At 45.8% G+C, this 12,327-nt stretch overlaps 1 protein-coding gene across 4 annotated transcripts in view; it reads left to right on the forward strand.

Annotated features, from left to right (window-relative positions):
- The window catches only part of LOC109891667 (homeodomain-interacting protein kinase 1), a 66,784-nt gene that overhangs the window by 34,734 nt on the left and 19,723 nt on the right, over positions 1-12,327 (forward strand). For 2 of the 4 annotated variants that reach the window (XM_031825771.1, XM_031825770.1), the window contains exons 7-12: positions 3,185-3,271; positions 5,900-6,084; positions 6,249-6,420; positions 6,864-7,050; positions 10,143-10,261; positions 11,014-11,157. In XM_031825771.1, the coding sequence (XP_031681631.1) occupies positions 3,185-3,271; positions 5,900-6,084; positions 6,249-6,420; positions 6,864-7,050; positions 10,143-10,261; positions 11,014-11,157 (894 nt within the window). The remainder of the gene's footprint in view (positions 1-3,184; positions 3,272-5,899; positions 6,085-6,248; positions 6,421-6,863; positions 7,051-10,142; positions 10,262-11,013; positions 11,158-12,327) is intronic. The other 2 variants (XM_031825772.1, XM_031825773.1) reach the window with 1 other exon arrangement.

Genomic DNA, 12,327 nt, shown 5'->3' on the forward strand with positions numbered 1-12,327 from the left:
TCTTTCTATCCTCTCTGGAGGGTCCAGGTATTACAGTACACCATGACTCTATCTATCCTCTCTGGAGGGTCCAGGTATTACAGTACACCTGACTCTATCTATCCTCTCTGGATGGTCCAGGTATTACAGTACACCTGACTCTATCTATCCTCTCTGGAGGGTCCAGGTATTACAGTACACCTGACTCTATCTATCCTCTCTGGAGGGTCCAGGTATTACAGTACACCTGACTCTATCTATCCTCTCTGGATGGTCCAGGTATTACAGTACACCATGACTCTATCTATCCTCTCTGGAGGGTCCAGGTATTACAGTACACCTGACTCTATCTATCCTCTCTGGAGGGTCCAGGTATTACAGTACACCATGACTCTATCTATCCTCTCTGGAGGGTCCAGGTATTACAGTACACCTGACTCTATCTATCCTCTCTGGAGGGTCCAGGTATTACAGTACACCTGACTCTATCTATCCTCTCTGGATGGTCCAGGTATTACAGTACACCTGACTCTATCTATCCTCTCTGGAGGGTCCAGGTATTACAGTACACCTGACTCTATCTATCCTCTCTGGAGGGTCCAGGTATTACAGTACACCTGACTCTATCTATCCTCTCTGGAGGGTCCAGGTATTACAGTACACCTGACTCTATCTATCCTCTCTGGAGGGTCCAGGTATTACAGTACACCTGACTCTATCTATCCTCTCTGGATGGTCCAGGTATTACAGTACACCTGACTCTATCTATCTTCTCTGGAGGGTCCAGGTATTACAGTACACCTGACTCTATCTATCCTCTCTGGAGGGTCCAGGTATTACAGTACACCATGACTCTATCTATCCTCTCTGGAGGGTCCAGGTATTACAGTACACCTGACTCTATCTATCCTCTCTGGATGGTCCAGGTATTACAGTACACCATGACTCTATCTATCCTCTCTGGAGGGTCCAGGTATTACAGTACACCTGACTCTATCTATCCTCTCTGGAGGGTCCAGGTATTACAGTACACCTGACTCTATCCTCTCTGGATGGTCCAGGTATTACAGTACACCTGACTCTATCTATCCTCTCTGGAGGGTCCAGGTATTACAGTACACCTGACTCTATCTATCCTCTCTGGAGGGTCCAGGTATTACAGTACACCATGACTCTATCTATCCTCTCTGGAGGGTCCAGGTATTACAGTACACCTGACTCTATCTATCCTCTCTGGAGGGTCCAGGTATTACAGTACACCTGACTCTATCTATCCTCTCTGGAGGGTCCAGGTATTACAGTACACCTGACTCTATCTATCCTCTCTGGAGGGTCCAGGTATTACAGTACACCTGACTCTATCTATCCTCTCTGGAGGGTCCAGGTATTACAGTACACCTGACTCTATCTATCCTCTCTGGAGGGTCCAGGTATTACAGTACACCTGACTCTATCTATCCTCTCTGGAGGGTCCAGGTATTATAGTACACCATGACTCTATCTATCCTCTCTGGAGGGTCCAGGTATTACAGTACACCTGACTCTATCTATCCTCTCTGGAGGGTCCAGGTATTACAGTACACCATGACTCTATCTATCCTCTCTGGAGGGTCCAGGTATTACAGTACACCATGACTCTATCTATCCTCTCTGGAGGGTCCAGGTATTACAGTACACCTGACTCTATCTATCCTCTCTGGATGGTCCAGGTATTACAGTACACCTGACTCTATCTATCCTCTCTGGAGGGTCCAGGTATTACAGTACACCTGACTCTATCTATCCTCTCTGGAGGGTCCAGGTATTACAGTACACCATGACTCTATCTATCCTCTCTGGAGGGTCCAGGTATTACAGTACACCTGACTCTATCTATCCTCTCTGGAGGGTCCAGGTATTACAGTACACCATGACTCTATCTATCCTCTCTGGAGGGTCCAGGTATTACAGTACACCATGACTCTATCTATCCTCTCTGGAGGGTCCAGGTATTACAGTACACCATGACTCTATCTATCCTCTCTGGATGGTCCAGGTATTACAGTACACCTGACTCTATCTATCCTCTCTGGAGGGTCCAGGTATTATAGTACACCTGACTCTATCTATCCTCTCTGGATGGTCCAGGTATTACAGTACACCATGACTCTATCTATCCTCTCTGGAGGGTCCAGGTATTACAGTACACCTGACTCTATCTATCCTCTCTGGAGGGTCCAGGTATTACAGTACACCTGACTCTATCTATCCTCTCTGGATGGTCCAGGTATTACAGTACACCTGACTCTATCTATCCTCTCTGGAGGGTCCAGGTATTATAGTACACCTGACTCTATCTATCCTTTCTGGATGGTCCAGGTATTACAGTATACCATGACTCTATCTATCCTCTCTGGAGGGTCCAGGTATTACAGTACACCTGACTCTATCTATCCTCTCTGGAGGGTCCAGGTATTACAGTACACCTGACTCTATCTATCCTCTCTGGATGGTCCAGGTATTACAGTACACCTGACTCTATCTATCCTCTCTGGAGGGTCAATATAGAGAGCAGAGCCCTGGTTAACAGTAGTGTACTACAGAGCCCTGGTTAACAGTAGTGTACTATAGAGCCCTGGTCAACAGTAGTGTACTATAGAGCCCTAGTCAACAGTAGTGTACTACAGAGCCCTGGTCAACAGTAGTGTACTACAGAGCCCTGGTTAACAGTAGTGTACTACAGAGCCCTGGTCAACAGTAGTGTACTACAGAGCCCTGGTTAACAGTAGTGTACTATAGAGCCCTGGTCAACAGTAGTGTACTACAGAGCCCTGGTCAACAGTAGTGTACTACAGAGCCCTGGTTAACAGTAGTGTCCTACAGAGCCCTGGTTAACAGTAGTGTACTACAGAGCCCTGGTTAACAGTAGTGTACTACAGAGCCCTGGTTAACAGTAGTGTACTACAGAGTCCTGGTTAACAGTAGTGTATTACAGAGCCCTGGTCAACAGTACTATATTGGGAACAGGTTGCCATTTTGGAAGCTCACCTAGTTGTTCCTGCCAGAATGTGGATCTCAACACACTGCTGTGAACAGGGCTTTTAATGGGGTTCGTGGGCAGATAGAAACCTATGTTTTTCCTGGGCACTTCCTTATTAGTTTTTATTGAATCAGTCTTTTTGGTGACGACAACAAGTGTAACGTTCCTGATGTGTCTGTTCAATAGGCCCCTTCGGACCACGAGGCTGAGATGGGCATCAAGTCCAAGGAGGCTCGTAAATACATCTTCAACTGTCTGGACGACATGATGCAGGTTGGTTAAGCTATGTGACGTGACGTCATCTAGTATGTCACGTTTATGTTTATAAACCCCCTTTTTACATTCGCCATTTTTTTATTTTTTTTACTTAACCTTTATTTAATCAGGTTAGTCTCGTTGAGATATATAAAATATATATATATATATATTTTTCACGAGAAACTAAACAACAAAGCAGGTCTGAAGAGTTGGTGAGGTAACTTTGTTCCTCGGGATAACCGATAATCGCGAAAGTGGCTCAGCTTTTCGCTAGGTTAATTTCCATTAGCAACGTGTCCTTCAGAACTAACCTGCTACCGGGGCACGCTAACTCACGGCTAACTCACGGCTAACTCACGGCTAACTCACGGCTAACTCACGGCTAACTCCACTCACCCTGAATGAAGTGTCTGAGCCGCGAGTTGAGGACCACAATCCATCCCTGTCGGAAAGATTGCGTCGTCATCCCCTTCATTTTGAAGAAAGATGATCGATTTTTACATATTTAATTAATAAAATGTTTTTTGGTAGTTCTTTTCGGTGTAATTTAAAAAAATATATACACTTTAATTTTGTGTGTGACTCCAAATCCAGACCTCCATGGGTTGATAAATTTGATTTCCATTGATAATTTGTGTGATTTTGTTGTCAGCACATTCAACTATGTAAAGAATAAAGTATTTAATAAGAATATTTCATTCATTCAGATCTAGGATGTGTTAATTTAGTGTTCCCTTTATTTTTTTGGGAGCAGTTTAGATACATCAACACCTCCCCCATAAGCATTCCTGTCTCTTCTATTGAAGTTATATCCTTGTATTGCTACTGCTGGAACATTGAATGAAAGCTCTAAGTGAGTTTCAGTGAATATTAAAATACCATTTACTAATGATGGGATGCATTTAAAAGTTCAGGAAAACATTTATATGATTTTATAAAATGATTTTATTGATATTAGTGGAGGAAAAAGGTGCGGATGTGGATAAACACAACACACCAAAGATGGCATTAAATGATACAATAATACAATTAAGACTACACCTTTTAAAAGTCTAGTTCACACCGTAGCCTGCTGAGTTTGCAAGAATTAAAATGTGGTACTGACTCGCCGATGGGGTTGACGGTTCGGCGTTGTCTTAGTGAAGAGTAGCCTAGTGGGCGCCCTGGAGCGGCAGGGTAGCCTAGTGGTTAGAGTGTTGGACTAGTAACCGGAAGGTTGCAAGTTCAAATCCCCGAACTGACAAGGTACAAATCTGTCGTTCTGCCCCTGAACAAGGCAGTTAACCCACTGTTCCTAGGCCGTCATTGAAAATAAGAATTTGTTCTTAACTGACTTGCCTGGTTAAATAAAGGTTAAATAAAAATTTTAAAAGAGTTCGCAATTCACGCGCAGTTAAAAGACAACCAGTATCCACCGACGTGGTACGGATGAAGCCTGAGCTGCAATGTGAAGCTAACTGAAGCTGGCTAGCTTTATAAACGCCTGACTAGATCTAGCTTGCTTCGTAGTATACCACTGGAGTTGTCTCAAAGTGCTTAACAGATACCCAGCCGAAAACCCCAAAGAGCAAGCAATGCAGAGGCAGAAGCACACACAGTGGCCAGGAAATATTCCCTACAAGGCAAGAAATGAAGAAGAAACCAGGCTCTTTATTTTTTAAATGTATTTGATATAACCAGGCAAGTCAGTTAAGAACAAATTCTTATTTTCAATGACGGCCTACCGGGGAACAGTGGGTTAACTGCCTGTTCAGGGGCAGAACGACAGATTTCTACCGTGTCGGCTCGGGGATTCGATCTTGCACCCTTTCAGGTTACTAGTCCAACGCTCTAACCACTAGGCTACCCTGCCGCTCTGAGTGGTGACCAGTCCTCTTCTGGCTGTACTGGGAAGAGAGGAACCAGGCTCAGAGGGGTGAGATGAAAACCTACTCCAGAGCGCTCAGGACCTCAGACTGGGGCAAAGGTTCACCTTCCAACAGGACAACGACCCTAAGCACACAGCCAACACAACACAGGAATGGCTTTGGGACATAGTACACTACTGTTAACCAAGTATCTTAATGTCCTTGAGTGGCCCAGCCAGAGCCTGGACTTGAACCCAATTGAACATCTCTGGAGAGACCTGAAAATAGCTGTGCAGCAACTCTCCCCATCCAACCTGACAGAGCTTGAGAGGCTCTGTAGAGAAGAATGGGAGAAACTCCACAAATACAGGTGTGCCAAGCTTGTAGCATCATACCCAAGAAGACTGGAGGCTGTAATCACTGCCAAAGGTGCTTCAACAAAGTACTGAGTTAAGGGTCTGAATACTTATGTAAATGTGATATTTCAGTGTTTTATATTTAATAAATTTTCATACATTTCTACACTGTTTTTTGCCTTGTCATTATGGGGTATTATGTGTAGATTGACGAGGGGGGGGGGGGGGTATTTAATCTTTTTATTTTATTTTTAATAAACAAGTTATTTCTGAACATTTAGGCAAGTTAGCTGGCTAATTCAATTATTCTTTTTTTTCTGCTCCCTCTCCCCAAATCCTAACTTTAACAATTAGATCATCCTAAACTGAAAATAGATCTTTCTAGCATCACGTTCATCCAACCTGACTTCCTCCTGTTGCATCACTTCCTCCCGGTGCAGGTCAACCTATCGTCTCACCTGGAGGGGACGGACATGCTTGCGGAGAAAGCTGATAGGCGGGAATTCATCGACCTGCTGAAGCGGATGCTTCGATTGGACGCTGACAAGAGGATAACGCCCACTAAGACGCTGGGTCATCCCTTCGTCACCATGAGTCACCTGCTGGACTTCCCTCACAGTTCCCAGTACGTACACCTGTCTGTGGTGTGAAAGAATGTTTGGGTTGTGGTGGGGGGGGGGGGTCACTATTTGACTTTTCCCTCTGTGGGTGAAATGTAATTGGTTGAGTCGATTGATTAAATGATTTGATGGAACAATAGATTGATTTTTTGTTTCTCACCCCTTGCAGTGTGAAGTCTTGTTTTCAGAACATGGAGCTTTGTAAACATAGGAGCTCATCGTTCGACAACAACAACAACAACAACAACAACAAAACTCTCTTCTCTACGAACACTCTTCCTAGTGCTGCCGCCGGCAACCTCACTGTCACCTTCAGCAGCCAGCTGAGCCAGCACAACCAGGTACACACACACACACACATACACACTCTGTCTTTCTCTCTCTCTCACTGACTCACTCACTCACTCACTCACTCACACACACACACACATACACATACACACTCCCTCTCTGCCTCTCTCTCTCTCTCTCTCTCTCACTCACTCACTCACACACACACTCACACACACACACACACACACACACACACAGTGCAAGTCACCAGGGGCAAGATTTATCAATGATTGGCGATTTAGGATCAGCTTTGCCTTTTTAGATCCTAATGAATAGGATTTTATATATTATATCGACAAGTGGGATCTGATCCTAGATCAGCATGTGTACTTTAAGGCTCTTTAGAATTATGGGTCCAGATCTATGAACAAAATGACCGGGACAAAACTGTTTGTTCCAACTTCCGCCTGACCGACCAGTGGTAGAACTCTAAATGAACGTAAACCAACAGGTCCCGTCAGCAGGGGGCGCTGTTCCTCTCATGAACTACCAGCCAGCCCTGTACCAGCAGGCCACCATCAACATCCCTGGTCTGGCCCAGCAGAGTGTCCCCGTGCAGGCACGCCCCACCGGCCTGGCCTGCCAGACTGAGCCCTTCCAGCAGACTCTCATCGTCTGCCCACCAAACACCATACAAGGTAAGAGCCAAACACTATGATGTTATGGTATTGAGACGACGAGTTGAGTTCATTAGAGGATTAAAGGGAAGTCCAAGTCCTCTGATTTGGGGGGGGGACATGACCCAAAAATATGATCTACCGTCCACCATAGAGGAATACTTATGGGCCTCCCGAGTGGCGCAGTTGTCTAAAGGTGTTACTAGAGACCTGGGTTCATTCCCGGGCTGTGCCACAACCGGCCGTTGCCGGGAGTCCCATAGGACGGAGCGCAATTGACCCAGCTTCGTCCGGGTTAGGGGAGGGTTTGGCTGGAGGGGGCTTTACTTGGCTCATCGCACTCTAGCGACTCCTTGTGGCTGGCTGGGTGCCTTCGGGCTGACTCCAGTCACCAGCTGAACGGTGTTTTCCTCCGACACCCAGCGTCGTCTGGGTTAGGGGAGGGTTTGGGCCGGTGAGGCTTTAATTGGCTCATCGTACTCTAGCGACTCCTTGTGGCTGGCCGAGTGACTGCAGGCTGAACAGTGTTTTCCTCCGGCTGGCCTTCTGGGTTAAGTTGGCTGGTGTTAAGGAGCGCGATTAGGCGGGTTATGTTTCAGAGGACGCATGACTCCACCGTCACCTCTCCAGAGCCCGTTGGGGAGTTGCAGCGATGAGACAAGATCGAAATTGAAATTAGGGGGGGAAAGAAGGTTAAAAAAATAGGAATGTTTATAACAGCATATAAATGAACTACCCTGGTCCCAGATCTGTTTCTGCTGTTTAGGACACATTGTTCATGTTTTCAACTGGAACATTTACATTTGTGTTTCTTATTGGACAAGTCAAATCTTTGAAATTGTTGCATGTAGCGTTTATTTTTGTTCACAGACAGTTCAGAGTGGTCCAGCTCAGATAGATCCAGCTCAGAGAGGTCCAGCTCAGATAGATCCAGCTCAGAGAGGTCCAGCTCAGAGAGGTCCAGCTCAGATAGATCCAGCTCAGAGAGGTCCAGCTCAGATAGATCCAGCTCAGAGAGGTCCAGCTCAGATAGATCCAGCTCAGAGAGGTCCAGCTCAGAGAGGTCCAGCTCAGAGAGGTCCAGCTCAGACAGATCCAGCTCAGACAGATCCAGCTCAGACAGATCCAGCTCAGACAGATCCAGCTCGGAGACATTCAGCTCGGAGACATTCAGCTCAGAGACATTCAGCTCAGATAGATCCAGCTCGGAGACATTCAGCTCGGAGACATTCAGCTCAGAGACATTCAGCTCAGAGACATTCAGCTCAGAGACATTCAGCTCAGAGACATTCAGCTCAGAGACATTCAGCTCATGAGTTCCATCAGCAGCAGATTTTCATTTAGAATGGAAAATGAATGTGTTTCTGCATCTAATGTTAGTGCATTGAATCGTATCGAACCGAGTCGCATCGATTCATTTTCTAATCAAACTGAATCAACCGAATTGTTTCAAAGTAAAACGTATCTTTCCTGTATCGTATCGGAGCCCATCTATATACGTATAGTTTTAGCAAGTCGGTTAGGACATCTACTTTGTGCATTGACACAAGTCATTTTTACCAACAATTGTTTACAGACGTATTATTTCACTTATAATTCACTGTATCACAATTCCAGTGGGTCAGAAGTTTACATACACTAAGTTCACTGTCTTTAAACAGCTTGGAAAATTCCAGAAAATGATGTCATGGCTTTAGAAGCTTCTGATAGGCTAATTGACATCATTTGAGTTAATTGGAGGTGTACCTGTGGATGTATTTCAAGGTCTACCTTCAAACTCAGTGCCTCTTTGCTTGACATCATGGGAAAATCAAAAGAAATCAGCCAAGACCTCAGAAAAAAATGGTAGACCTCCACAAGTCTAGTTCATCCTTGGGTGCAATTTCCAAACGCCTGAAGGTACCACATTCATCTGTACAAACAATAGTACGCAAGTATAAACACCATGGGATCACGCAGCCGTCATACCGCTCAGGAAGGAGACGCGTTCTGTCTCCAAGAGATTAACGTACTTTGGTGCGAAGTGCCAATCAATCCCAGAACAACAGCAAAGGACCTTGTGAAGATGCTGGAGGAAACGGGTACAAAAGTATCTATATCCACAGTAAAACAAGTCCTATATCGACATAACCTGAAAGACCGCTCAGCAAGGAAGAAGCCACTGCTCCAAAACCGCCATAAAAAAGCCAGACTACAGTTTGCAAATGGGGACAAAGATCGTACTTTTTGGAGAAATGTCCTCTGGCCTGATGAAACAAAAATAGAACTGTTTGGCCATAATGACCATCGTTATGTTTGGAGGAAAAAGGGGGTGGCTTGCAAACCGAAGAACACCATCCCAACCGTGAAGCACGGAGGTGGCAGCATAATGTTGTGGGGGTGCTTTGCTGCAGGAGGGACTGGTGCACTTCACAAAATAGATGGCATCATGAGGTAGGAAAATGCTGTGGATATATTGAAGCAACATCTCAAGACATCAGTCAGGAAGTTAAAGCTTGGTCGCAAATGGGTCTTCCAAATGGACAATGACCCCAAGAATACTTCCAAAGTTGTGGCAAAATGGCTTAAGAACAACAAAGTCAAGGTATTAGAGTGGACATCACAAAGCCCTGACCTCAATCCTATAGAACATTTGTGGGCAGAACTGAAAAATTGTGTGCGAGCAAGGAGGCCTACAAACCTGACTCAGTTACACCAGCTCTGTCAGGAGGAATGGGCCAAAATTCACCCAACTTATTGTGGGAAGCTTGTGGAAGGCTACCCGAAACGTTTGACTCAAGTTAAACAATTTAAAGGCAATGCTACCAAATACTAATTGAGGGTTTGTAAACTTCTGACCCACTGGGAAAGTAATGAAAGGAATAAAAGCTGAAATAAATCATTCTCTCTACTATTATTCTGACATTTCACATTCTTAAAATAAAGTGATGATCCTAACTGACCTAAGACAGGGGATTTTAACTTGTATTAAATGTCAGGAATTGTGAATAAACTGAGTTTAAATGTATTTGGCTAAGGTGTATGTAAACTTCAGACCGTCTGAATGACTTGGGACTTAGTAACACTGTTGTGATGTCATGGTGGTCACTGATTGGCTGTTCTTCTGTCTGCAGGTCTCCAGTCATCCAATAAGAGCTCTAGTTTCCCAGTGAGGATGAACAGTTCAGCCCCCATAGTGAACCAGAACCAATCAACACAGCCACTGCAGCTGCAGCCTGCCATGCTCACACAGGTCTGTCTGTCTGTCTGTTTGTGTGTCTGTCTGTCTGTGTGTCTGTCTGTCTGCCTGCCTGTCTGTCTGTCTGTCTGTCTGTGTATCTGTTTGTGTCTGTTTGTGTGTGTGCGTGTGTGTGCGTGTGTGTCTGTTTGTGTGTGTGTGTGTGTGTGTGTGTGTGTGTGTGTGTGTGTGTGTGTGTGTGTGTGTGTGTGTGTGTGTGTGTGTGTGTGTGTGTGTGTGTGTCTGTCTGTCTGTGTATCTGTTTGTGTCTGTTTGTGTGTGTGTCTGTCTGTCTGTCTGTCTGTTTGTGTGTCTGTCTATCTGCCTGTCTGTCTGTCTGTCTGTCTGTGTGTATCTGTTTGTGTCTGTTTGTGTGTGTGTGTGTGTGTCTGTTTGTGTGTGTGTGTGTGTGTGTGTGTCTGTCTGTCTGTCTGTATCTGTTTGTGTGTCTGTGTGTGTCTGTGTGTGCGTGCGTGCGTGTCTGTGAGAACTCCAGGTCTTGAAGCTCAGAAGAATCTAGAACATATTCCGGTTGAAAGGTTGTTAGAGTTGGGCTCATATCTCCTCCTCTCCCCATCCATGGACCATCGTCATGACCTTGACAGTTTTATCGTCTGACCTACATCTTATCTCAATCAGTCCAGAAACACCTGCTTCCACAGGTCGAAAAGAATGAGTGTTCACCAACCCAAGGAAAAAGAGTCTCTGCCAACTTATTTAACCCTCCACCCTTTCCTGACCCATCCCCCCTCCCCTCCACCTCCCAGGGCTCCTGCACACCCCTGATGGTAGCCACCCTCCACCCCCACCCCCCCACGGTAGCGGGCGTAGCCCCCCAGTACTCTGTTCCCCTGGGGCTGGGCTGTGATGCTGGCCACCCCACTCTGCTGGAGCACACTGCCACCGTGCTGGTAAAACACACACACACCTCCACGTTCTCCCTTCTCCTCCTCGCTCAGCCAGTTCAATCCTCTTCTTATTCTCTCCCTTTCAATAATGTTCAGTCTCCACTCTGATTATCTCTGTCTCTTACCTCGTTCTCCATCTCTACTCTGATTATCTCTGTCTCTTACCTCGTTCTCTGTCTCTACTCTGATTATCTCTGTCTCTTACCTCGTTCTCTGTCTCTACTCTGATTATCCCTGTCTCTTACCTCGTTCTCCGTCTCTACTCTGATTATCTCTGTCTCTTACCTCGTTCTCTGTCTCTACTCTGATTATCTCTGTCTCTTACCTCGTTCTCTGTCTCTACTCTGATTATCCCTGTCTCTTACCTCGTTCTCCGTCTCTACTCTGATTATCTCTGTCTCTTACCTCGTTCTCCGTCTCTACTCTGATTATCTCTGTCTCTTACCTCGTTCTCCGTCTCTACTCTGATTATCTCTGTCTCTTACCTCGATCTCCGTCTCTACTCTGATTATCTCTGTCTCTTACCTCGTTCTCCGTCTCTACTCTGATTATCTCTGTCTCTTACCTCGTTCTCCGTCTCTACTCTGATTATCTCTGTCTCTTACCTCGTTCTCCGTCTCTACTCTGATTATCTCTGTCTCTTACCTCGTTCTCCGTCTCTACTCTGATTATGTCTGTCTCTTACCTCGTTCTCCGTCTCTACTCTGATTATCTCTGTCTCTTACCTCGTTCTCCGTCTCTACTCTGATTATCTCTGTCTCTTACCTCGTTCTCCGTCTCTACTCTGATTATCTCTGTCTCTTACCTCGTTCTCCGTCTCTACTCTGATTATCTCTGTCTCTTACCTCGTTCTCTGTCTCTACTCTGATTATTTCTGTCTCTTACCTCGTTCTCCGTCTCTACTCTGATTATCTCTGTCCCCGTTTCCTTTTTCTCAGTCTGTCATTTCCTCTCTCTTGCAGTGCGGTGGCGCCGACACACACCCTCTTCCCCTCCTTTCTGTAGATCTGCTGTTCTGAGGACATGGAGGCATGATGCCTGACTTCACTTTACTTGAAGCTTCCTGTGGTTGCCTTGTTCCCCCTCTCCCTCCCTCGCCGCTCCCTCGCCTCTCCCTCGCCTCTCCCTCCCTCTCCCTCCCTCGCCTCTCCCTCTCCCTCCCTCGCCTCTCCC

This window comes from Oncorhynchus kisutch, linkage group LG5 (assembly GCF_002021735.2).
Source record: "Oncorhynchus kisutch isolate 150728-3 linkage group LG5, Okis_V2, whole genome shotgun sequence".
Taxonomy (NCBI): Eukaryota; Metazoa; Chordata; class Actinopteri; order Salmoniformes; family Salmonidae; genus Oncorhynchus; species Oncorhynchus kisutch.